This window comes from Coregonus lavaretus (assembly GCF_964263955.1).
Source record: "Coregonus lavaretus genome assembly, chromosome: 7".
NCBI lineage: Eukaryota > Metazoa > Chordata > Actinopteri > Salmoniformes > Salmonidae > Coregonus > Coregonus lavaretus.
This window is the reverse complement of record NC_139994.1, coordinates 58,885,212-58,911,009: the sequence shown is the minus strand read 5'-3', so window position 1 is coordinate 58,911,009 and position 25,798 is coordinate 58,885,212. Positions and strand designations below refer to the sequence as shown.

At 46.5% G+C, this 25,798-nt stretch overlaps 2 protein-coding genes across 3 annotated transcripts; one reads left to right on the top strand and one right to left on the bottom strand.

Annotated features, from left to right (window-relative positions):
• Positions 1-7,636: 7,636 nt before the first annotated feature.
• LOC311132390 (rRNA N(6)-adenosine-methyltransferase ZCCHC4-like) lies at positions 7,637-24,607 on the bottom strand. Of its 2 annotated transcripts, none has more exons than XM_084165658.1 (13): positions 24,415-24,607; positions 24,122-24,240; positions 22,768-22,850; positions 22,254-22,532; positions 21,833-21,913; positions 17,743-17,815; positions 17,488-17,638; positions 15,633-15,733; positions 14,395-14,516; positions 8,631-8,706; positions 8,419-8,470; positions 8,171-8,321; positions 7,637-7,931 (listed from the first exon to the last, which is right to left on the bottom strand). In XM_084165658.1, exons 1-13 carry the CDS (start codon positions 24,506-24,508, stop codon positions 7,820-7,822), a joined length of 1,494 nt encoding a protein of 497 aa, XP_084021784.1. In that variant the 5' UTR covers positions 24,509-24,607; the 3' UTR covers positions 7,637-7,819. The 2 variants fall into 2 exon arrangements, with proteins under 2 accessions (XP_084021784.1, XP_084021785.1); XM_084165659.1 differs by having other exon boundaries at positions 7,637-7,927; positions 24,415-24,596.
• Positions 18,136-21,724, top strand: LOC311132391 (E3 ubiquitin-protein ligase TRIM62-like). Its single transcript, XM_084165660.1, has 7 exons — positions 18,136-18,195; positions 18,963-19,201; positions 19,502-19,597; positions 19,862-20,095; positions 20,403-20,422; positions 20,560-20,690; positions 20,848-21,724. Exons 2-7 carry the CDS (start codon positions 18,965-18,967, stop codon positions 21,465-21,467), a joined length of 1,338 nt encoding a protein of 445 aa, XP_084021786.1. The 5' UTR covers positions 18,136-18,195; positions 18,963-18,964; the 3' UTR covers positions 21,468-21,724.
• Positions 24,608-25,798: the final 1,191 nt, after the last annotated feature.

The window sequence follows — 25,798 nt, the reverse complement described above, 5'->3', positions numbered from 1 at the left end:
CACACACACACACACACACACACACACACTCCTAAATGCCAGAGGGGATTTCTGGTTGCACAGTGTGCTCTCAGTTTCATAGCGGTCCCTTGACCCAATGAACTATGTCCATAACTCATCAGAGCTGCTGGGTGGAGCACTCGTAAACACACACATACACATTCATACACACACACACACACACACACACACACCCACTCCCAGCCACAGCGATGGGAACGACGATAAACTCTCTCACAGACAAATGGTGGTTGCGGTCTGTATCTAAAACACAGCTGGGACGACATGGCATCCCCTCTGTCATCGCTGCAGTACTCACCCCATGGTGGAGGAATGTGTTCCCTCTCTTCTGACCACTGAACAGTCACTCCGACACCAGAGACAAGGGGTTTCCTCTCTTCTCTTCTCCTCTTTTCTTCTCCTCTCTCCTCTCTCCTCTCTCCTCTCTTCTCCTCTCTCCTCTCTCCTCTCTCCTCTCTTCTCTTCTCCTCTCTCCTCTCTTCTCCTCTCTCCTTTCTCCCCTCTCCTCTCCTCTCCTCTCCTCTCCTCTCCTCTCTCTCCTCCTCTCCTCTCCTCTCCTCTCCTCTCCTCCTCCTCTCCTCTCCTCTCCTCTCCTCTCCTCTCCTCTCCTCTCCTCTCCTCCCTCCTCTCCTCCTCCTCTCCTCTCCTCTCTCTCCTCTCCTCTCCTCTCCTCTCCTCTCCTCTCCTCTCCTCTCCTCTCCTCTCCTCTCCTCTCCTCTCCTCTCCTCTCCTCTCCTCTCCTATCCTATCCTCTCTCCTCTCCTCTCCTTCTCTTCTCTTCTATCCTCTCTCCTCTCCTCTCTTCTCTTCTCCTCTCCTCTCCTCTCCTCTCCCCTCTCTTCTCTCTCTTCTCTTCTCTTCTCTTCTCTTCTCTTCTCTTCTCTTCTCTTCTCTTCTCCTTCTTCTCTTCCTCTTCTTCTTCTCTTCTCTCTCTTCTCTTCTCTTCTCTTCTCTTCTCTTCTCTTCTCTCCTCTCTTCTCTTCTCCTCTCTTCTTTCTCTAATTTCCTCATCTCCTCTCGTGTTAAACTTTCCCCTCTCTAGAGGGGATGGAGGGTTGGAGGGATGGAGAGAGAGTTTCATAATTGCTCCTTTTCTGCCGTGGCGGAGACCTCGCCGGCCCCCACCCCTCCACTTCTCAGAAGACACATGCTCTTCGAACATACAGGTCCATTATTAATCATGTGTGTGTACATTGACTTGTCAGGTCCTCCACACCTCCCAGTAACTAGTCTCCAGAGTCCAGTCCAGTCCTGGTTGGTACACAGAGGTTCCCTCTCCACTTTTCTCTTCTCCACTCCACACCTCCCTAGTAACAAGGCTCTGGAGCTTCAGAAGTTGAAATCAACTGGGAAGTGAGGAGTGTCTTTGGTGAGACATGATGCATCTTCAACTGTGTGTGTGTTTGCATGTGTATGGGATGTGTGAGTAGTTGGATGTAGTCTGAAGGTTTGGCTGTTGCTATTTTATAATTGTATCATTTTTATCATGTAACGTCTAGTCTTTGAGACCAGGCTGGCTATTTTATCATTCCCATTGCTGTGTGCATGTTTATGTTTGCATGCACAGGTGCATATGTGCTGGCATATTCAGTCATTGGAGCGTGTGTATGTGCGTGTGTCTGTGTGGTGTATGTTAGATCCCAGGAGTGTGTCACCTACTGTGGCGTGAGAATGTGTAGAGCTTTTGTTCCCTCTGGATGAAAGGAGACCCCAACAGACCCGCTGGGTGGTTGGTCCCCTGCTTCAAAGGTTACGGGGTTCAAAGAGACATCCCACAATTGCTACGCTAAAAGCTACATTTCTTTGCTAACATCGGGTTACTTTGGTTGTGTCATGTAAATTGCTCCAAGCCTTTCTTCTTTTGTATTCTCTAGTGATGTACAGGTCATCAAAAGGATGACACAACTTCTTTCAAATCATATTGTACCTGTAACTATTTTTTTCCCACTGTAACATCCTATTTAGCGTCCTTACAGCTTGTGGTAACCTCCCTGCCTGTGTGTGTTCAGGCCAATCACAGAAGGCAACTGTCCAGAATGTCCAGTTCAGTGTTTAACCAGCATGCTGAGGGCCAGAGGAAAAGAACCCAGGAAGGGAAGCTGCCATGGGGATCCTAAGAAAAAAAAAAAAACTGTTCGCTTTGGGATAAGAAAGTGCAATACACAGACACAGTCGCATGCACGCACGCACTCAGGCACACACAGTACAAACAGAGCCACCCAACTCTTGTTCACGCACAATAACAGGTCCTTTGCTTGTGTATCCGAGACAGAGACAGGCATAACAGGGAGAGCTGATGGAATGGTCATCAGTCTTGACTGTAGAAACAAGCTGGGAATGTACCCAGTCACTAAACACACACACACATGGACACACACACACACACTCTGTGTCCTCACCAGACCCCTTCTCCCACAGCACAGAAGAACCCCCATCACCGCTACCATTTTGACCCACATGGCTGTATTAGTTGCTGTCATTTTCAGGCCTGAGGCAGGCAACTGTCAACGTTTAGAGCCAAAATGGGCAACATTCTCTCTACCACAGCTGTTGTTGACCATTTTCATAGATAGCCTAGCTGTAGTCTCTAGCTCCTCTCAGTGTGTAGTCGGTCAATAAATTATGGACATATGAACTTCACAGATAGCGGTCCATGTGTCAATCAACTGGGTCAAACATCACAATACAGAAGTTAATTGACAGTTGGTTTGGTGTTGTGGAGGTATCACTGTTATATCTAAAAGGCCCTGAGTTTTTCCTGACCACATTATGTGACTAGGGCTCAGAGATTTCCCTGTGCAAGAAAAAATCCTGGCTGGCACCATACCACAACAACAGGTAGAGAAAAGTCAACATGTTGTATCAGTTTATAAACAGTTGAATGAATTCACCTCAGGTGTAATAAAAGACTTCCACAAGAGCTTTGTGTGACCTAAACTGACCTGACAAGGACATTGTCCATTCACCATAAGAACCTGGACCAAAACATGATTCATCACCTGGTGGCCATAATAGGTTCTGAAAGATCATTAAGTGGGCATTATAACAACTGAGAGGAGACATTGACAGAACGGCCAGTGTGTATGTCTACACTACCAGTCAAAGGTTTGGACACACCTACTCATTCAAGGGTTTTTCTTTATTTTTACTATTTTTTACATTGTAGAATAATAGTGAAGACATCAAAACTATGAAATAACACATATGGAATAATGTAGTAACCAAAAAAAGTGTTAAACAAATCAAAATATATTTTATATTTGAGATTCTTCAAATAACCACCCTTTGCCTTGATGACAGCTTTGCACACTCTTGGCATTCTCTCAACCAGCTTCATGAGGAATGTATTTCAATTAACAGGTGTGCCTTCTTAAAAGTTAATTTGTGGAATTTCTTTCCTTCTTAATGCGTTTGAGCCAATCAGTTGTGTTGTGACAAGTTAGGGGAGGTACAGTGGGGAAAAAAATATTTAGTCAGCCACCAATTGTGCAAGTTCTCCCACTTAAAAAGATGAGAGAGGCCTGTAATTTTCATCATAGGTACACGTCAACTATGACAGACAAAGTTTTTTTTTCTCCAGAAAATCACATTGTAGGATTTTTAATGAATTTATTTGCAAATTATGGTGGAAAATACAGATCAGTCGTCCTGGTCCCTTTGCAGAAAAACAGCCCCAAAGCATGATGTTTCCACCCCCATGCTTCACAGTAGGTATGGTGTTCTTTGGATGCAACTCAGCATTCTTTGTCCTCCAAACACGACGAGTTGAGTTTTTACCAAAAAGTTCTATTTTGGTTTCATCTGACCATATGACATTCTCCCAATCCTCTTCTGGATCATCCAAATGCACTCTAGCAAACTTCAGACGGGCCTGGACATGTACTGGCTTAAGCAGGGGGACACGTCTGCCACTGCAGGATTTGAGTCCCTGGCGGCGTAGTGTGTTACTGATGGTAGGCTTTGTTACTTTGGTCCCAGATCTCTGCAGGTCATTCACTAGGTCCCCCCGTGTGGTTCTGGGATTTTTGCTCACTGTTCTTGTGATCATTTTGACCCCACGGGGTGAGATCTTGCGTGGAGCCCCAGATCGAGGGAGATTATCAGTGGTCTTGTATGTCTTCCATTTCCTAATAATTGCTCCCACAGTTGATTTCTTCAAACCAAGCTGCTTACCTATTGCAGATTCAGTCTTCCCAGCCTGGTGCAGGTCTACAATTTTGTTTCTGGTGTCCTTTGACAGCTCTTTGGTCTTGGCCATAGTGGAGTTTGGAGTGTGACTGTTTGAGGTTGTGGACAGGTGTCTTTTATACTGATAACAAGTTCAAACAGGTGCCATTAATACAGGTAACGAGTGGAGGACAGAGGAGCCTCTTAAAGAAGAAGTTACAGGTCTGTGAGAGCCAGAAATCTTGCTTGTTTGTAGGTGACCAAATACTGATTTTCCACCATAATTTGCAAATAAATTCATTAAAAATCCTACAATGTGATTTTCTGGATTTTTTTTCTCAATTTGTCTATCATAGTTGACGTGTACCTATGATGAAAATTACAGGCCTCTCTCATCTTTTTAAGTGGGAGAACTTGCACAATTGGTGGCTGACTAAATACTTTTTTCCCCCACTGTATACAGACGATATCCATATTTGGTAAAAGACCAAGTCCATATTATGGCAAGAACAGCTCAAATAAGCAAAGAGAAATGACAGTCCATCATTACTTTAAGACATGAAGGTCAGTCAATACGGAAAATGTCAAGAACTTTGAAAGTATCTTCAAGTGCAGTCGCAAGAACCGTCAAGCGCTATGATGAAACTGGCTCTAATGAGGATCACCACAGGAAAGGAAGACCCAGAGTTACCTCTGCTGCAGAGGATAAGTTCACTAGAGTTACCAACCTCAAAAATTGCAGCCAAAATAAATGCTTCACAGAGTTCAAGTCACAGACACATCTCAACATCAACTGTTCAGAGGGGACTGCGTGAATCAGGCCTTCATGGTCTAATTGCTGAAAGAAACCACTACTAAAGGACACCAATAAAAAGAAGAGACCTGCTTGGGCCAAGAAACACAACAATGGACATTAGACTGGTGGAAATGTGTCCTTTGGTCTGGAGTCCAAATTTGAGATTTTTGGTTCCAACCGCCGTGTCTTTGTGAGACGTGGTGTGGGTGAACGGATGATCTCCACATGTTTTGTTCCCACCGTAAAGCATGGAGGAGGAGGTGTTATGGTGTGGGGGTGCTTTGCTGGAAACACTGTCTGTGATTTATTTAGAATTCAAGGCACACTTAACCAGCATGGCTAACACAGCATTCTGCAGCGATACGCCATCCCATCTGGTTTGGGCTTAGTGGGACTATCATTGGTTTTTCAACAGGACAATGACCCAACACACCTCCAGGCTGTGTAAGGGCTATTTTACCAAGAATGAGAGTGATGGAGTGCTGCATCAGATGACCTGGCCTCCACAATCCCCCGACCTCAACCCAATTGAGATGGTTTGAGATGAGTCGGACGGCAGAGTGAAGGAAAAGCAGCCAACAAGTGCTCAGCATATGTGGGAACTCCTTCAAGACTGTTGGAAAAGCATTCCAGGTGAAGCTGGTTGAGAGAATGTGAAGAGTGTGCAAAGCTGTCATCAAGGCAAAGGGTGGCTATTTGAAGAATCTCAAATATAAAGTATATTTTGATTTGTTTAACACTTTTTTGGTTACTACATGATTCCATATGTGTTATTTTCATAGTTCTGAATGAGTAGGTGTGTCCAAACTTTTGACTGGGACTGTACAGTGTGTGTGTGCGTCCACACATCCGGTTCTCTCATTTCCATTCTGATCCACCTCTCTTTCTACTCCTCCTCTCATCCCTCCTATAACCTGTCCCTGTAGTGGTTTGATGTGGGAGGAAAGAACCTGTCCCTGTAGTGGTTTGATGTGGGAGGAAAAAGAGAAAAACATATCTCCCGTTGAATTGATTGGAGGTGAGACAGTCCAGTTAATAACCAGATCAAATTAGATGTTTTTCTCCCCCATAGACTCATTTCCAATTAATTGAGAGGAAGGTAGCACATATAGATCTGTTTAGCATTTGAAACGCCAGTCAGCCCTGTTCAGCTTCAAACGGTCTGGTGGCCCCTCACTTTTTCTCTCTCTTTCAATCTCTCTGGTTTGCCAGTCCCTGTCTGTCTTTATTCTCTCTCTCTCTGGCTTTGCACATTTGCCTCTTCTTTCCAGTCCCTCTTTCTTTCACTCTCTCTGAGGAAGTGTGCCTGACAGAACTTGTCTTCTAATCCAAACAGGATGTTTGTTGATGTGGATGATTGACCAGGAAATTATTGACACAGACCAGTGTAACTGGATGTAAGGAGAAGCCCAAATGTACTCCACTGTTTGTAACCCAGGCACAGTTTATAATTGATCTTTGCTCAGCTCACTGAAGCAAGGTTGTCCTGAAGAGACTACCACCGTGAGCAATGGCTCACTGTGAATCTCTCTTTTTACCATCTTCTCCATGAATATATGTATGAATCTGACTGTGAGCAAGCATGTGCATGTTATAATACTCCCTTGTTGCCATGCAGCTACCAGTGTGTGCTCATGTATGCTCAGTGTCATATCCGATCAGCGTCTGGGTGAGGTCTTGTTACGTCCACTCCTACTCACACACCTTCGCCCACTGCAATGCATTATGGGGTGCGACTCGGACACCGCAAAACACATTACTCAATACAGAACTCCGGGGACAAATAGAGGATCGCAATGTATCACAGTAACATTCATATGAATCAGAGCCTGATATTCAGAGAATTGTTTACTAAATAACGAGACAAGGTTAATTGGAAGAAAATAAACAGAAAATCCACAGGGAATGGTGTTGATGACAGATACAGGAAGTAATTAGTGGCTAACAAAGGAACTCTCACAAACAATGAACATGCATTTATGCTTCACTCAGATGCATGTGAATGTGCATGTTGATTGCAAATCAGCTGCTTAAGGGGTAGATTTTCAATATCTCTACACCAACTGGCCTTGAATTGAATCTCCACAGTAGTTTTTGTTACTAGATATCACTTGCATAATATATACATTTATTTTTATTCAGATTCAGTAACTAAAGATACACTAGCTAAATGCAGTGACATCAGAAAACTATTCCAGATGGTTCCGAGTTATCCTTCTCCATTGTTTGTATATTGCGTTCCTTTTTCTTGGAAGGACATGAGTTGACTCTTCACTGTCAAATGTATTAGTCCAGATCTGGATGGAATGCATAAAGGAATCCTTTTCCCTAACTTCCGTATCATCTGCCTGCAGGGTAGGAAAAGATTGTATTTCTATCCCTCTGTCTTGAGCACAGAAATAAAAAGCTAATGCCTTTCACCTGTTTTCTTATATAATCTCAAGGCTCGGTTTTAGTTTCATACATACAGTTATATTGACGTAATGGCATTGACCTCATTTTGGAGGTAACAGCAAGCAATTACCTAAAGTAAAGACTGGTAAACATGCGGAGAGCCTTCTTCAACTACATAGCTTCTGTTCTTTGTATAGAATAGCGCTACAAAAACAGCATTATACATTTACATAAATCAAGAATTCTGTGAATTCAAAATGGTGGTGTAACATTCTATCTTTATTAAGCAAAAACATAATTTACATTTCTTTAAAGATTATTTGACTGTCTACAGTACAGCAACCACACATGTAAGATGGCAACTAGTGACTAACTACTTCACATCTGCTACACACACATCTCCCTTGCTGTGTGGTGATTGTGAAAGTGGGGTTATGTGACCTATTCTGCTGTCTTCTTCAACTTGTTGGCTCTGCGCTGGGCTCCAGACTTCCTCTTGGAATTTGACTTTTTGGGTTGTTGTTTGGGCAGGATCCTGCCTCCTTTAGTCTTACTGGGACAGGAGAGGGAGGGAGAGAGAGAACAAGTTCAGACACACTCACACAGGCAAACAAAATCAGTTCGAACCCTCAAAGAAACACGCCATTTAGGGTGTGTAACAAAACTGTACTGATATGGGTAGAGCTGGGAACATACAGTAGTTTAGTGTCTTGGGAAATAAAATGTACCAGCCCTGTGTGTCTGTGTTTCTCTTTGTGTTGTGTCTGGGTATATGAAGTAGAGTAAACTCACTTGTTAATGGTCCTCTGTTTGTCTTTGACGGGACAGGCTCTGTGTTTGTGCTTCAAGCTGCCACAGTTGAAACAGCCTTCCAGACCCGGGCTGTTCCCACAGGGATGGTCCCGGAGGGCACAGCGCCCACAGGACTGGCAGTGACGCCAGGCTGGGGAGGGAGGGAGAGAGGGCAGAGGTACCAGTCAAACAATCACTCAACCCAAACATTGGGGTTTGACAGTGTTGGCAGTCTGGGAGATACTCACATGGCTTCACACACTTCTGACACTCTGAGCAATGCTTCCACTCTCTCCCATCCTGAAAGAACAAACATCATGAAAAGTCTGACCTGTTGTGAAAAGTCATATTGCAGCATGTGAAGTACATGCACCTCTAATTCAACGCAATGTAGCTAACTATTTCATCAAGTTAAACTGTGCAACAGTACTTTTTCAGCCTGCCACGGGGAAATACATACCTTTGAAGGGCACAAGTTGCATTTAGTACAATGCTTGTTCTCAGACCACACATATCTCTCACAGACTTTGCAGAATCTATGACAAGGAAAAAGACAGATGGATCTAATTTAATCTGGCCTCTTAAGAACTCCTCTCTAATACTTATCCCACCAAAATTAATCCTTTTTAATCTGACCAATAAGATGATTAACTATATTTTCCATGTTCCATTTAGGATGACATCTTAATATGATTATATTACTTAGTAACAGGCATTTGGCTCATGTGGGACAGGGAATAGTTGGTTGTACCTGTAAGCCCCTCTCAGGAAGGAGGGTCAGGTTGGTGTGTGACCCTGTAACCCTCCTCCTTAGGGAGGATGTTGTCTCGTGGTGTCAGGTTGGTGTGTGTCCCTGTAACCCTCCTCCTTAGGGAGGATGATGTCTCGTGGTGTCAGGTTGGTGTGTGTACCTGTAACCCTCCTCCTTAGGGAGGATGATGTCTCGTGGTGTCAGGTTGGTGTGTGTGTACCTGTAACCCTCCACCTTAGGGAGGATGATGTCTCGTGGTGTCAGGTTGGTGTGTGTCCCTGTAACCCTCCACCTTAGGGAGGATGATGTCTCGTGGTGTCAGGTTGGTGTGTGTCCCTGTAACCCTCCTCCTTAGGGAGGATGATGTCTCGTGGTGTCAGGTTGGTGTGTGTGTGTAACCCTCCACCTTAGGGAGGATGATGTCTCGTGGTGTCAGGTTGGTGTGTGTGTACCTGTAACCCTCCTCCTTAGGGAGGATGATGTCTCGTGGTGTCAGGTTGGTGTGTGTCCCTGTAACCCTCCACCTTAGGGAGGATGATGTCTCGTGGTGTCAGGTTGGTGTGTGACCCTGTAACCCTTCACCTTAGGGAGGATGATGTCTTGTGGTGTCAGGTTGGTGTGTGTCCCTGTAACCCTCCTCCTTAGGGAGGATGATGTCTCGTGGTGTCAGGTTGGTGTGTGACCCTGTAACCCTCCACCTTAGGGAGGTTGATGTCTCGTGGTGTCAGGTTGGTGTGTGTCCCTGTAACCCTCCTCCTTAGGGAGGATGATGTCTCGTGGTGTCAGGTTGGTGTGTGTGTGTAACCCTCCACCTTAGGGAGGATGATGTCTCGTGGTGTCAGGTTGGTGTGTGTGTACCTGTAACCCTCCACCTTAGGGAGGATGATGTCTCGTGGTGTCAGGTTGGTGTGTGGGTACCTGTAACCCTCCTCCTTAGGGAGGATGATGTCTCGTGGTGTCAGGTTGGTGTGTGTACCTGTAACCCTCCACCTTAGGGAGGATGATGTCTCGTGGTGTCAGGTTGGTGTGTGTGTACCTGTAACCCTCCACCTTAGGGAGGATGATGTCTCGTGGTGTCAGGTTGGTGTGTGTCCCTGTAACCCTCCTCCTTAGGGAGGATGATGTCTCGTGGTGTCAGGTTGGTGTGTGTACCTGTAACCCTCCTCCTTAGGGAGGATGATGTCTCGTGGTGTCAGGTTGGTGTGTGTACCTGTAACCCTCCTCCTTAGGGAGGATGATGTCTCATGGTGTCAGGTTGGTGTGTGTGTCCCTGTAACCCTCCTCGTTAGGGAGGATGATGTCTCGTGGTGTCAGGTTGGTGTGTGTAACCCTCCTCCTTAGGGAGGATGATGTCTCGTGGTGTCAGGTTGGTGTGTGTACCTGTAACCCTCCTCCTTAGGGAGGATGATGTCTCGTGGTGTCAGGTTGGTGTGTGTCCCTGTAACCCTCCTCCTTAGGGAGGATGATGTCTCATGGTGTCAGGTTGGTGTGTGTACCTGTAACCCTCCACCTTAGGGAGGATGATGTCTCGTGGTGTCAGGTTGGTGTGTGTGTAACCCTCCTCCTTAGGGAGGATGATGTCTCGTGGTGTCAGGTTGGTGTGTGTCCCTGTAACCCTCCTCCTTAGTGAGGATGATGTCTCGTGGTGTCAGGTTGGTGTGTGTGTACCTGAAACCCTCCACCTTAGGGAGGATGATGTCTCGTGGTGTCAGGTTGGTGTGTGTCCCTGTAACCCTCCACCTTAGGGAGGATGATGTCTCGTGGTGTCAGGTTGGTGTGTGTCCCTGTAACCCTCCTCCTTAGGGAGGATGATGTCTCGTGGTGTCAGGTTGGTGTGTGTACCTGTAACCCTCCTCCTTAGGGAGGATGATGTCTCGTGGTGTCAGGTTGGTGTGTGTACCTGTAACCCTCCTCCTTAGGGAGGTTGATGTCTCGTGGTGTCAGGTTGGTGTGTGACCCTGTAACCCTCCACCTTAGGGAGGTTGATGTCTCGTGGTGTCAGGTTGGTGTGTGTCCCTGTAACCCTCCACCTAAGGGAGGATGATGTCTCGTGGTGTCAGGTTGGTGTGTGTACCTGTAACCCTCCTCCTTAGGGAGGTTGATGTCTCGTGGTGTCAGGTTGGTGTGTGACCCTGTAACCCTCCACCTTAGGGAGGTTGATGTCTCGTGGTGTCAGGTTGGTGTGTGTCCCTGTAACCCTCCACCTTAGGGAGGATGATGTCTCGTGGTGTCAGGTTGGTGTGTGTACCTGTAACCCTCCTCCTTAGGGAGGATGATGTCTCGTGGTGTCAGGTTGGTGTGTGACCCTGTAGCCCTCCACCTTAGGGAGGTTGATGTCTCGTGGTGTCAGGTTGGTGTGTGTCCCTGTAACCCTCCACCTTAGGAAGGATGATGTCTCGTGGTGTCAGGTTGGTGTGTGTACCTGTAACCCTCCTCCTTAGGGAGGATGATGTCTCGTGGTGTCAGGTTGGTGTGTGTCCCTGTAACCCTCCTCCTTAGGGAGGATGATGTCTCGTGGTGTCAGGTTGGTGTGTGTACCTGTAACCCTCCTCCTTAGGGAGGATGATGTCTCGTGGTGTCAGGTTGGTGTGTATGTGTAACCCTCCTCCTTAGAAGGATGATGTCTCGTGGTGTCAGGTTGGTGTGTGTACCTGTAACCCTCCTCCTTAGGGAGGATGATGTCTCGTGGTGTCAGGTTGGTGTGTGTACCTGTAACCCTCCACCTTAGGGAGGATGATGTCTCGTGGTGTCAGGTTGGTGTGTGTACCTGTAACCCTCCACCTTAGGGAGGATGATGTCTCGTGGTGTCAGGTTGGTGTGTGTACCTGTAACCCTCCACCTTAGGGAGGATGATGTCTCGTGGTGTCAGGTTGGTGTGTGTACCTGTAACCCTCCACCTTAGGGAGGATGATGTCTCGTGGTGTCAGGTTGGTGTGTGTGTAACCCTCCTCCTTAGGGAGGATGATGTCTCGTGGTGTCAGGTTGGTGTGTCCCTGTAACCCTCCTCCTTAGGGAGGATGATGTCTCGTGGTGTCAGGTTGGTGTGTGTCCCTGTAACCCTCCTCCTTAGGGAGGATGATGTCTCGTGGTGTCAGGTTGGTGTGTGTGTAACCCTCCTCCTTAGGGAGGATGATGTCTCGTGGTGTCAGGTTGGTGTGTGTACCTGTAACCCTCCACCTTAGGGAGGATGATGTCTCGTGGTGTCAGGTTGGTGTGTGTACCTGTAACCCTCCACCTTAGGGAGGATGATGTCTCGTGGTGTCAGGTTGGTGTGTGTACCTGTAACCCTCCACCTTAGGGAGGATGATGTCTCGTGGTGTCAGGTTGGTGTGTGACCCTGTAACCCTCCTCCTTAGGGAGGTTGATGTCTCGTGGTGTCAGGTTGGTGTGTGACCCTGTAACCCTCCTCCTTAGGGAGGATGATGTCTTGTGGTGTCAGGTTGGTGTGTGTACCTGTAACCCTCCACCTAAGGGAGGATGATGTCTCGTGGTGTCAGGTTGGTGTGTGTACCTGTAACCCTCCACCTTAGGGAGGATGATGTCTCGTGGTGTCAGGTTGGTGTGTGTACCTGTAACCCTCCTCCTTAGGGAGGATGATGTCTCGTGGTGTCAGGTTGGTGTGTGTACCTGTAACCCTCCACCTTAGGGAGGATGATGTCTCGTGGTGTCAGGTTGGTGTGTGTACCTGTAACCCTCCACCTTAGGGAGGATGATGTCTCGTGGTGTCAGGTTGGTGTGTGTACCTGTAACCCTCCACCTTAGGGAGGATGATGTCTCGTGGTGTCAGGTTGGTGTGTGTACCTGTAACCCTCCACCTTAGGGAGGATGATGTCTCGTGGTGTCAGGTTGGTGTGTGACCCTGTAACCCTCCTCCTTAGGGAGGTTGATGTCTCGTGGTGTCAGGTTGGTGTGTGACCCTGTAACCCTCCTCCTTAGGGAGGATGATGTCTCGTGGTGTCAGGTTGGTGTGTGTACCTGTAACCCTCCACCTAAGGGAGGATGATGTCTCGTGGTGTCAGGTTGGTGTGTGTGTAACCCTCCACCTTAGGGAGGATGATGTCTCGTGGTGTCACGTTGGTGTGTGTGTAACCCTCCTCCTTAGGGAGGATGATGTCTCGTGGTGTCAGGTTGGTGTGTGTACCTGTAACCCTCCACCTTAGGGAGGATGATGTCTCGTGGTGTCAGGTTGGTGTGTGTACCTGTAACCCTCCACCTTAGGGAGGATGATGTCTCGTGGTGTCAGGTTGGTGTGTGTACCTGTAACCCTCCACCTTAGGGAGGATGATGTCTCGTGGTGTCAGGTTGGTGTGTGACCCTGTAACCCTCCTCCTTAGGGAGGTTGATGTCTCGTGGTGTCAGGTTGGTGTGTGACCCTGTAACCCTCCTCCTTAGGGAGGATGATGTCTCGTGGTGTCAGGTTGGTGTGTGTGTACCTGTAACCCTCCACCTAAGGGAGGATGATGTCTCGTGGTGTCAGGTTGGTGTGTGTGTAACCCTCCACCTTAGGGAGGATGATGTCTCGTGGTGTCAGGTTGGTGTGTGTCCCTGTAACCCTCCTCCTTAGGGAGGATGATGTCTCGTGGTGTCAGGTTGGTGTGTGTCCCTGTAACCCTCCTCCTTAGGGAGGATGATGTCTCGTGGTGTCAGGTTGGTGTGTGTCCCTGTAACCCTCCTCCTTAGGGAGGATGATGTCTCGTGGTGTCAGGTTGGTGTGTGTCCCTGTAACCCTCCTCCTTAGGGAGGATGATGTCTCGTGGTGTCAGGTTGGTGTGTGTGTAACCCTCCTCCTTAGGGAGGATGATGTCTCGTGGTGTCAGGTTGGTGTGTGTGTGTAACCCTCCACCTTAGGGAGGATGATGTCTCGTGGTGTCAGGTTGGTGTGTGTGTACCTGTAACCCTCCTCCTTAGGGAGGATGATGTCTCGTGGTGTCAGGTTGGTGTGTGTGTGTGTAACCCTCCTCCTTAGGGAGGATGATGTCTCGTGGTGTCAGGTTGGTGTGTGTGTCCCTGTAACCCTCCTCCTTAGGGAGGATGATGTCTCGTGGTGTCAGGTTGGTGTGTGTGTACCTGTAACCCTCCTCCTTAGGGAGGATGATGTCTCGTGGTGTCAGGTTGGTGTGTACCTGTAACCCTCCTCCTTAGGGAGGATGATGTCTCGTGGTGTCAGGTTGGTGTGTGTGTCCCTGTAACCCTCCACCTTAGGGAGGATGATGTCTCGTGGTGTCAGGTTGGTGTGTGTCCCTGTAACCCTCCTCCTTAGGGAGGATGATGTCTCGTGGTGTCAGGTTGGTGTGTACCTGTAACCCTCCTCCTTAGGGAGGATGATGTCTCGTGGTGTCAGGTTGGTGTGTGTGTCCCTGTAACCCTCCACCTTAGGGAGGATGATGTCTCGTGGTGTCAGGTTGGTGTGTGTCCCTGTAACCCTCCTCCTTAGGGAGGATGATGTCTCGTGGTGTCAGGTTGGTGTGTGTACCTGTAACCCTCCTCCTTAGGGAGGATGATGTCTCGTGGTGTCAGGTTGGTGAACAGGCGGACAGGGGACTGCTTTCTGCCCGTCTTTCCATGTTTATAGAGGGGATGGTTGTCATAGTCCACCTAGGAGAACAACAATGAGTCAGTTTGGTGGTGGAAGGGCTACCTAATGAGTCAGTTTGGTAGTGTAAGGGCTACCTAATGAGTCAGTTTGGTAGTGTAAGGGCTACCTAATGAGTCAGTTTGGTAGTGGAAGGGCTACCTAATGAGTCAGTTTGGTGGTGGAAGGGCTACCTAATGAGTCAGTTTGGTAGTGGAAGGGCTACCTAATGAGTCAGTTTGGTGGTGGAAGGGCTACCTAATGAGTCAGTTTGGTAGTGGAAGGGCTACCTAATGAGTCAGTTTGGTGGTGGAAGGGCTACCTAATGAGTCAGTTTGGTAGTGGAAGGGCTACCTAATGAGTCAGTTTGGTGGTGGAAGGGCTACCTAATGAGTCAGTTTGGTGGTGGAAGGGCTACCTAATGAGTCAGTTTGGTAGTGGAAGGGCTACCTAATGAGTCAGTTTGGTAGTGGAAGGGCTACCTAATGAGTCAGTTTGGTAGTGGAAGGGCTACCTAATGAGTCAGTTTGGTGGTGGAAGGGCTACCTAATGAGTCAGTTTGGTAGTGGAAGGGCTACCTAATGAGTCAGTTTGGTGGTGGAAGGTCTACCTAATGAGTCAGTTTGGTAGTGGAAGGGCTACCTAATGAGTCAGTTTGGTGGTGGAAGGGCTACCTAATGAGTCAGTTTGGTGGTGGAAGGGCTACCTAATGAGTCAGTTTGGTAGTGGAAGGGCTACCTAATGAGTCAGTTTGGTGGTGGAAGGGCTACCTAATGAGTCAGTTTGGTAGTGGAAGGGCTACCTAATGAGTCAGTTTGGTAGTGTAAGGGCTACCTAATGAGTCAGTTTGGTGGTGGAAGGGCTACATACAGTAAAACAAAGTTAAGTAAGTAGCCTTGTCCGAGCCTGAAAGGTCCATAGTCCAGTTTCTGTAGAGTGAGTACACTCCCTGGACAGGACGCTAGTCTATAACAGGGACTTACCCTCAATCCTTAATGCAGAGTGCCAAGCAGAGAGACATCGGGTATACATACATTATAGTAAATGCACATTATTATCAATCATTATCTTTTACTAATGCACATATGTCAAGCTGTGCTCCTGAGATTCGCCAATACGTCTGAATACAACTGGCTTACCTGGTAGTCTAGCATGGTGAAAGAGGGGAAGCACTCCAGGATGCGCGGCTCAAAGAAGTAGGGGAAGCTCCACACCATAGGTATCTCCACAACACTGTTCTCTGGAGAAACACACACAAAATAAATCAGGTTATGGATTTAAGTCCTTCATTTCTACTTACAAATATTTAGGAACATACAGTGAGGGAAAAAAGTATTTGATCCCCTGCTGATTTTGTACGTTTGCCCACTGACAAAGAAATGATCAGTCTATAATTATAAATGGTAGGTTTATTTGAACAGTGAGAGACAGAATGACAACAAAAAAATCCAGAAAAATTTTTATAAATTGATTTGCATTTTAAATGAGGGAAATAAGCATTTGACCCCCTCTCAATCAGAAAGATTTCTGGCTCCCAGGTGTCTTTTATACAGGTAATGAGCTGAGATTAGGAGCACACTCTTAAAGGGAGTGCTCCTAATCTCAGCTTGTTACCTGTATAAAAAGACACAGAAGCAATCAATCAGATTCCAAACTCTCCACCATGGCCAAGACCAAAGAGCTCTCCAAGGATGTCAGGGACAAGATTGTAGACCTACACAAGGCTGGAATGGGCTACAAGACCATCGCCAAGCAGCTTGGTGAGAAGGTGACAACAGTTTGTGTTTCTTCCATTTGCGAATAATCGCACCAACAAACTGTCAATCTCCCTCGGCCTGGGGCTCCATGCAAGATCTCACTAAGTGGAGTTGCAATGATCATGAGAACGGTGAGGAATCAGCCCAGAACTACACGGGAGGATCTTGTCAATTATCTCAAGGCAGCTGGGACCATAGTCACCAAGAAAACAATTGGTAACACACTACGCCGTGAAGGACTGAAATCCTGCAGCGCCCGCAAGGTCCCCCTGCTCAAGAAAGCACATATACAGGGCCGTCTGAAGTTTGCCAATGAACATCTGAATGATTCAGAGGAGAACTGTGTGAAAGTGTTGTGGTCAGATGAGACCAAAATCGAGCTCTTTGGCATCAACTCAACTCGCCGTGTTTGGAGGAGGAGGAATGCTGCCTATGACCCAAAGAACACCATCCCCACCGTCAAACATGGAGGTGGAAACATTATGCTTTGGGGGAGTTTTTCTGCTAAGGGGACAGGACAACTTCACCGCATCAAAGGGTCGATGGACGGGGCCATGTACCGTCAAATCTTGGGAAAGAACCTTCCCTCAGCCAAGGCATTGAAAATGGGTCGTGGATGGGTATTCCAGCATGACAATGACCCAAAACACACGGCCAAGGCAACAAAGGAGTGGCTCAAGAAGAAGCACATTAAGGTCCCGGAGTGGCCTAGCCAGTCTCCAGACCTTAATCCCATAGAAAATCTGTGGAGGGAGCTGAAGGTTCGAGTTGCCAAACGTCAGCCTCAAAACCTTAATGACTTGGAGAAGATCTGCAAAGAGGAGTTGGACAAAATCCCTCCTGAGATGTGTGCAAACCTGGTGGCCAACTACAAGAAACGTCTGACCTCTGTGATTGCCAACAAGGGTTTTGCCACCAAGTACTAAGTCATGTTTTGCAGAGGGGTCAAATACTTATTTCCCTCATTAAAATGCAAATCAATTTATAACATTTTTGACATGCGTTTTTCTGGATTTTTTTGTTGTTATTCTGTCTCTCACTGTTCAAATAAACCTACCATTTAAAATTATAGACTGATCATGTCTTTGTCAGTGGGCAAACGTACAAAATCAGCAGGGGATCAAATACTTTTTTCCCCTCACTGTATATGTCAATGTTTTAAATTGGAAAATGCATTTTAAATTGGATATGCATTTTATTTATTAGCGGAGACAAATTCATTCACTGCAACACTAACCGGCGGTCTGCAGTTTCCGCCACGTCTCTGAGATTTGGGAGAAACTGTGGGCCAGAGGCTTCACCAGGCCCCCGAATGGAGGGTCAGACACCAGGATTACCTTCTCCCCATTTTCCTCACTGAGGAAGGCTTGGAGGACCCCGCTCCCTGCCTGTGTAAAAACATTACATGGAGTTCGATACTCATTCAAAAAAAAAAAAGGATCAAGCCTTTGGATAAATTAATTTAAGACAATCATGAGGGTCAAACTTTTACCTCTCCTCCAAAGAAGTGATGGTTGAACATGTTGTAGTGACAGAACTCGTCCTCGCCATAGAACTGAGCATATCTGGAACAGACAAAAACAAGAAGATTTCCACATGACATCTGATAGTGCTTTCATTACATCGTTCATTCCATGTAATGTAGGATCAGTACGAGCATGGAGCAGGGTGGATTAGGGTGGGACTACCACGGCAGGGTGGATTAGGGTGGGACTACCACGGCAGTTAGCCGCCTCCTGTAGTGAACAGAAAGTCCACTGGGTTGTATTGGTGTGATTATACATTTCCAATCTTGGAAAAATAAAATCACTGAAGGGCACTTGAGCAACAGTAAATACACCCACACAGGCTTCAGCTTGTTACTCGTTATTACACCCTTGCTGATGTTCAATCTGACACATTCCTAACAGACACGCACAGAGAACGGATGAGACATAGGAACAGAGTGAGTATAGACATACATACATCTCATAAACATACATTAGGCTATACCAATATAGATTCATTTGGGATTGTTGGGCACAGAACTGGCAAAGAACTCATTTCCTTAAAGCTGCAGAATGGTTATGATTGAACGACACAAGGCATTGGTAAACATGCTTCAATAATTCCTTTCAGTGAAATGCATTGAGCAGCTAAATGATGCATGAATCTGTTCTGCTATCCTGTAATTAGCCTAGCTATCATGCTAATTATTTATTTTACTAAGTTGTAGCAGTACCTGTATTTTTGCAAACTTTGACAAGAACCTAAGTTGTGCATAGATTTATCATAATGGAGCGTGGAGAGAGCAGGCATGTTTCAACAGACAAGCCTCAAGACCGCAGCAATAGCAGCCTCCAAAAACCAGACAAACCAGTTCGCTTACAAAATACAATCACACAGCCATCACATTTGTTAGATTGAATTCTGAATTCACCTCCAACTTTCAACCACATCTTGAATGAAGGGGATCATCAATGCACAGTGATAGGGAATAGACTTAAGATTGTGTCTAAGTTTATTACATTTCAGTCATTTAGCAGACGCTCTTATCCAGAGCGACTTACAGTTAGTGAGTGCACACATTTTCATACTGACCCCCCGTAAAGCCACAAAAGGAGATTGGTAGTGATGACACTTGGAACAGATGCTCCAACGTTAAGGGACACTGTGGTTCCTATCTTGTACATCTATGTGACTACCACTGACAAGTGTGTACATCTTGCTTAGCCATGGCAGATAAGGACCCAATAACCGATGGCCAGAGACTGGAAGTGTCCCCCGGCTCTTCGCTCTCAGCCCAGAGTGGTGCCATGGTTCCCCCTGTAGAATATCAGGCAGTGTTACAGGACGGCGCTCTCTCACTGGTCCCCCTCGACAGTCATTCTGCTGGAGAGGGGGTGGTTCAGCCGTACCCTCGCTCCCCAAAGCTCATCCGCAAGATAGCAGCATCCAGAAAGCTCTCTGAGGTAAATGTTATGATTGTGTAGAATGGGACCAAGGTATCCGACTGCTACTAGTACTGTTCCCAATGATGAATGATTTCCTGATGGTAATCTCTAGTATTTCACCTTTGTTTAACCAAGATGGTCGATTGAGAAGCAATTCTCATTTGCACTAGCTAAATGGAAACCAATCGATTCAAAATCATTCGTCATTAGCAGTGACTGAGAATCAATCTATTCAGAAGCAATTCTCATTTGCAGTAATTTAGAAACCATCAATGGAGTTTCACTGTTTTGTCCTCTCAAACCCTATCTGTGCTGTAGGAGCAGCTGTCCAGACGATTGGAGGAACTGCAGTCAGAGAGAACCAGAACTAAGGCCCACATTCTATCTCTGAAGAAACGCAAGGCTGATCTCTCTGTGAGTACAACACTGCCTTCCTATGGTCCATGAGTGCCACTGCAGCCAAGGGCAATTCAACCCATAGAGAATTTTCTCCATATTTCCTAACCTTGCATTGCTAACGCAGACTAGCTAAAATAATGGATTAGAGACACTTCAAGTTCCCTAGCGCTGGTGCCAGTCTGCTAACTCAAAAGTTCTGCTAACTCAGAAACAAGACTTGCATCTAAGCTATGGGTTCCCTTTAACTCCCCAATTTCCTCCCCTCTCATCATGATGAAGAGGCGCACAGAGGTGATGAAGCACCAGGTGAGAGAGAGGTTCGAGGGCATGAGGGCCGCCCTGCAGAGAGACCAGCAGGCCATGGTGGACTCGCTGGAGCTGGACCTCATAGAGACCAGCGCCAGACTAGACCAGGTCCTGAAGGGCTGGGACCAGCACCTGGGACAGGTCCAGAGGAGCGTCACCACTACCCAGAAAGCCCTGGGGCAGACTTGGACAGGGGGCGATACACAGGTCTAATTCTAGATACTGCAGATGAACTACATGTAGGCTAACCAGAGTTTCAGTGTTGTAGACCCATGGGGCGGCGCACAATTGGCCCAGCGTCGTCCAGGGTAGGGGAGGGAATGGCAGGCAGGGATGTAGCTCAGTTGGTAGAGCATGGCGTTTGCAACGCCAGGGTTGTGGGTTCAATTCCAGTATAAAAAATTAAAATGTATGCACTCACTAACTGTAAGTCGCTCTGGATAAGAGCGTCTGCTAAATGACGTAAATGTAAATGTTATGCTATTTCAACAATTGTGTGTACTCCATTTTACAGAATCTTCCTGACAATCTCAGGTAAAAAATATATTATAGTAATCTCTAATTTCTCCAATATCCTTATTTTGAGATGTTATGACTAGCTTTTTTGATGAAAACGTATAGGAACTCTGGCATTGGGCTAAGTACATGTGGAACTGTCTGTCCCCCTGTAGCCATAAGAAGCCGGATGCTTCCGAAGCAGAGATCCGGCTGAATGAAGAGCGGTTTGAGAAGCTTCTGAGAACCCTACACTCCTTCTACAAGGACCTGAAGGCCCAGCTTCAGAGGAAGACACTGCTGCTGGGTAACATACCTTACATCTGCATATCAATCTAGCCACAGAGGCTATGACCAAATATCTACATGGTAAAATCTCACTCTGGATCTAGGTAGGATTTTGGGGGGGGAAAACAGATGAGGTTACAGATACAGAAAGTGTTTCTGTTCCAATCCGTTTGCAGATTCCTCCACAGTGATGATTGACAGGCAGACCTGCCATAGCAAGATCACAGTGACAGGAGAGGGACGGGGCATGTGCTTCTCCGACTCCGCCCAGTCTGCTCCAGAGCACCCCCTCCAGTTTGACAAGATCTGCTGTGCCCTGGGCTCTGTCGCCGTGACAACGGGCCAACGCTACTGGGAGGCCGACGTCCGCTACTGCTCCGCCTGGGCTGTGGGCGTGGCCTACAGCAGCATGGACCGGAAGGGGCGGGACAAAGGTGCCAAGCTGGGGCGGAACAGAAACTCGTGGTGTGTGGAACTCAGGCATGGCCGTCTCTCCGCCTGGCACAACGACAGGCACGTGTCGTGCTCCGCCAGCGGGCGAAGGGTGCCAGGTAGGGTGGGCGTGTGGGTGCACTACGAGAAGGGAAAGCTGGCGTTCTACGATGCCGAGACTATGAAGGTCCTGCAGGAGTTCTCTGCAGCCTTGATGACCGTGTTTGATAGGGTGCATCATCAGTTCACGGAGCCCCTGTACCCTGCGTTCCGCTTCCTAAGACCATCGGAGGGACAGGTGTGGCCCAGCCATATAGAGATATGGGACGTCAACACTCCCATAGCAATCCATAAATGTCAATAAGCATCGTTCGATATGCACATTCATGTACTATTCAAAGTGTTTGCTCTACTCTCAATTCTTTTCTATGCCTGTTTTGTTCAATCATAGCAAATGTTAATCTGAGCAATGCATTGTGTGACCTTATGGGCAGCGCACAATTGGCCTAGCGTTGTCCAGGGTAGGGGAGGGAATGGCCGGCAGGGATGTAGCTCAGTTGATAAAGCATGGCGTTTGCAACACCAGGGTTGTGGGTTTGATTCCCACAGGGGACCAGTATGAAAAAAAAAAATATATATATATATATATGTATTCACTAACTGTAAGTCGCTCTGGATAAGAGCGTCTGCTAAATGACTAAAATGTAAATGTAATAAAATAAAACTGACCTGAAGTCTATATCCAGTAGCAGACTCTTCATGGGCTCACCCTTACCTTCCTGGTTTCTTAGCTTGATCAGCTCATGTAGTCTGGAAGAAATAGTGAATTAAACAATCAATCATACATAATAACAAGCAATCCCAGAAACACATAACATTGTAATATAGAATGTCTGTACTTTTAATTATTGGCTATGATACTTTGGATGGATATATTTAAAACACAAGACAAATCACAACAATTCAAAGAGCGCAACAAAGCACTTGAATCTAATCTAAATGTCCAGTAGGCACGAAATGGAAGACAACACTCTGGAACGCAATGAAGCGGGAGGTACTATGTGAACCTAACTTGCAAAACGTTTGGCCCTAATAAACATGACCCGTTTAAACAACACGACAGACGGGAAGTCCAAATCAAAGCCCTCACCTGGGTGTTCCGACACAGAGAACCTTCCTGTAGCCCCGCTTGGCCATGGTATCCAACAGGAAGTGACAGCTGCGGTCGGCGAAGAGGTACTGGGCGTTACTCTTCTTGTTCTCCAGGGGTTTCAACATCAGACTGGGCCTGCTCAGCCGGGCCTCTGTGATGTCATCAGCCTGCGACATCTTGTGAGATGCGTGGGCTTCCCATTCTCCTGGTAGGAGGAGAAGCTGGCAGTCCTGGCAGAACTTCCTTCCTAGGGGAAGAGCGAGGAACTTTTTAAACCTGGATTGGAAGAAAGAAACAAACAACCATGGTTTTAATTGGAAGAACATTATGTAGAGGTAGTGAGAAGATCTATCAAGTGAAATATTCATAATATGATCTGTCTAGCAACTTAGTAAAGGTACTTACAGTTGGACTGTTATCCATAGAACTATACCGTTCCATCTCTAACTTGGAATGGAATAGTTCCATGGATAGAGTCCCCTACATATCAGGACAGGTGTAGGCTATTTACCTGGAGCAGTACTCCTGATGGGTAAAAGTTGGCATCTTTGACCGGTTCTCCTCCTCTCGGGCCAAAAGCCTGACCTCAGACACCTACAACACAAACAGACATGTCACACGCCTGGTGAAAATAAGGGAGTGTAGTTAACTACTTCATGTGCACAAACAAGGACTTTCAAGAAGTCAGAGGCATTATTTTGGCTTCCATAAAAGGAAATGTAGGCTATTGTAGGAGGCATTTTGGCCAACTTATGTGGTTGTTGTGTTGTGTGGTCTATAGTTTGTCTGTCTTTGTATAATACACTTAATTTGGATAGAGGGCACTATATGTTGGGTCATGGGTCACAGCTCCTGAGTGGCGCAGTGGTCTAAGGCACTGCATCGCAGTGCTAACTGTGCCACTAGAGATCCTGGTTCGAATCCAGGCTCTGTCGCAGCCGGCCGCGACCGGGAGACTCATGGGCGGCGCACAATTGGCCCAGCGTCGTCCAGGGTAGGAGAGGGAATGGCCGGCAGGGATGTAGCTCAGTTGATAGAGCATGGCGTTTGCAACGGCAGAGTTGTGGGTTCGATTCCCATGGGGGGCCAGTATAATTTATATATATATATATATGTATTCACTAACTGTAAGTCGCTCTGGATAAGAGCGTCTGCTAAATGACTAAAATGTAAAAAAATCACAGGTGACCAGGAAGTGGGGATGCACAGGCAGCGACGGAAGAGGAAGCGAGGGTTCCGGGTTCAATGAAAGTCAACTGGAGAATCTCAATTGCATACTCATCGCGTCCCATTGGATGAGAAAGCTAGAGGTCCTCCCCCTCTGACCTCCTCAAATAGGTTTTGTGAAGGAGGCTAGAGGATGCAAATGAGATTCTCCCAATGAACTAAGTAGACCCGGCTACTATTGCATTGGTGTCTACGGGGAGACACACCCAGTTAAGTAGACAGGAACTGTCAATTTTGTTCAATGGTAAAGGCCTGAGCAATCTATCTTAAATTTATCCACCATCTTTGGCACAGGTATGGCGAGCATACAGTCAAAGAGAATAGCTATACGTTGTGATACAGCTCTTCCCATGCTCACCGTTAACACATTGGAACTATGCTCTGGATAAGAGCGTCTGCTAATTGACGTAAATGTAAATATGGGCCTACTGTAATTACATGTGGCAGTATGAAATTATTGCTAGCTACATGTTTATATGTGCTGCTAACAAATGGACAAAAGCAGTTTGTTTTGCACGCGTTTCTGAACATTTCCAATCCCACCTGTGCTAGAGTGGCTATCACTGGAACGTTTGACTGGGTTACATGTATATTAGGCCCACTATATTTGCCAGGGGATACAAAAAGATAATTGTTACCTTTTCATCTTCCCACTGAAAAAAGTTGCATTCTTTTCTGTCTCTGCACGCTGAGCAGGCATAAAACCTCCGGACTTTCTCCTCTCCTTTCCAGTTCTTCTCAAACAACAATGTTGGACCTGCATGGGCCAAGAACATCAACATACTTCACCGAATAACTCTCATTCAGATGTAAGATACAACTGTAGTTAGCGTGCTAGTATTCATATCATACGGTAGCTAGGTTCATATGGGCCTTTTCCCAAAACCTATCTAACTTTTATATCATTCAGACGTAGTTTCACGTTACTTACCATGTACACAAGATGGTGCTTTTTTGTCTCCCTCTTGAAGAACAATCTCTATTCCAAATCCGTCTTCATCTGATCCTTTCAATTGCACATCCATGTTAGTAAGAAGTAACGTTAGCTAGCTAATCAAATACTAGTTGCCTTGTCTAAACATTAGACGCATGTCTCTGCTACCATGCTGTCTCAAGTCGCGAATATTTGACGTCACTCAAGGTAACGCCCCTCTACAACTTGTTAAATTGTTGCCACCCTGAAATAGTAATATGAGGTTATGATGAACAATGTAACCAGTGTTTCACGTATAACTTAGTTGCAACATTGTATACTGTATTTGTTTTCATCTGGACGAAACGATTGTAGTAAACAAAGCCTTGAAGATGAGGCTGTTATTTGACCACCAGGAGGCACAAAAAGCATAAGGAAGAAAAATCATAAAACCTTGAATAGCGCTTTACTGCACTGTGCTGTTCTGTTTTGTACTTTATACGCAGTGTTTAAATGTATTGATTTCTAATGGTAGACTTCAAATCCAGAAGTGTAGTCTGAAGCTATAATGGATTCCAATTAATGTGTAAAAACCAATGAATAATTTATTGATCAACCATTGTTGCAGTGCCTCTGCTCTACCAATGCGTTTCTATGGGCTTATTTTGGAGCTAAGCTTGTAGCCTGCCTTCTCGCCTTTGGGACAACAACTCCCATTGTTAGGGCGGATATATAAGCATATCGTCATTATTTACAGATATTTGCTCTATTGCACAGTGCAATCCAACGCGTTTTGTTTACACTGCGTCGCAGTACTCGGAAATTGTAGTCCAAAACAGACCCACTTGAGAGTCACTTGAACACTGGTTTCTATTAGTATAAACTCTATTTCCCAGAAGCCTTTGTTCGCGGGGAGCGCAGGGGAGCTGTTTATCACCTGGCTAGAGGGATGTTGCTGCCGAAGCAGCGACGCAAGCGTCAGGCTCGACCGTACACCCACAGCCATGGTGCATGCATGTCGGCGCTGAATCGCCGTCAGTAGATTGTCAGCGGCAGATAATTTCATAGCATCGATATTTTATTATAGGCTACATCTCTGGAGGGACAGGGAGGAGTCGACTGAAGCATTTTCTGCAGGGAGAGGCTTCATCAATGTGCAGTCCACAGTCCTGACCAGAGGTGTGTGTGTAGTTGAATGAGGATAAATCTACTGTACATCGGACTGTAAAGAACACCTAGGATTACCATGAGCACAGGTAAGGTCTTATGCCCTATAATAGACTATAGTGTATGTGACGCATGTGGTTTGATCATAGCAATTCGATGGCAATTACCAGTTTGTAGGTTGACATTGTCATTATCTATGGCACTATCAGCTATTACACAGCAAAGCAATTACAGA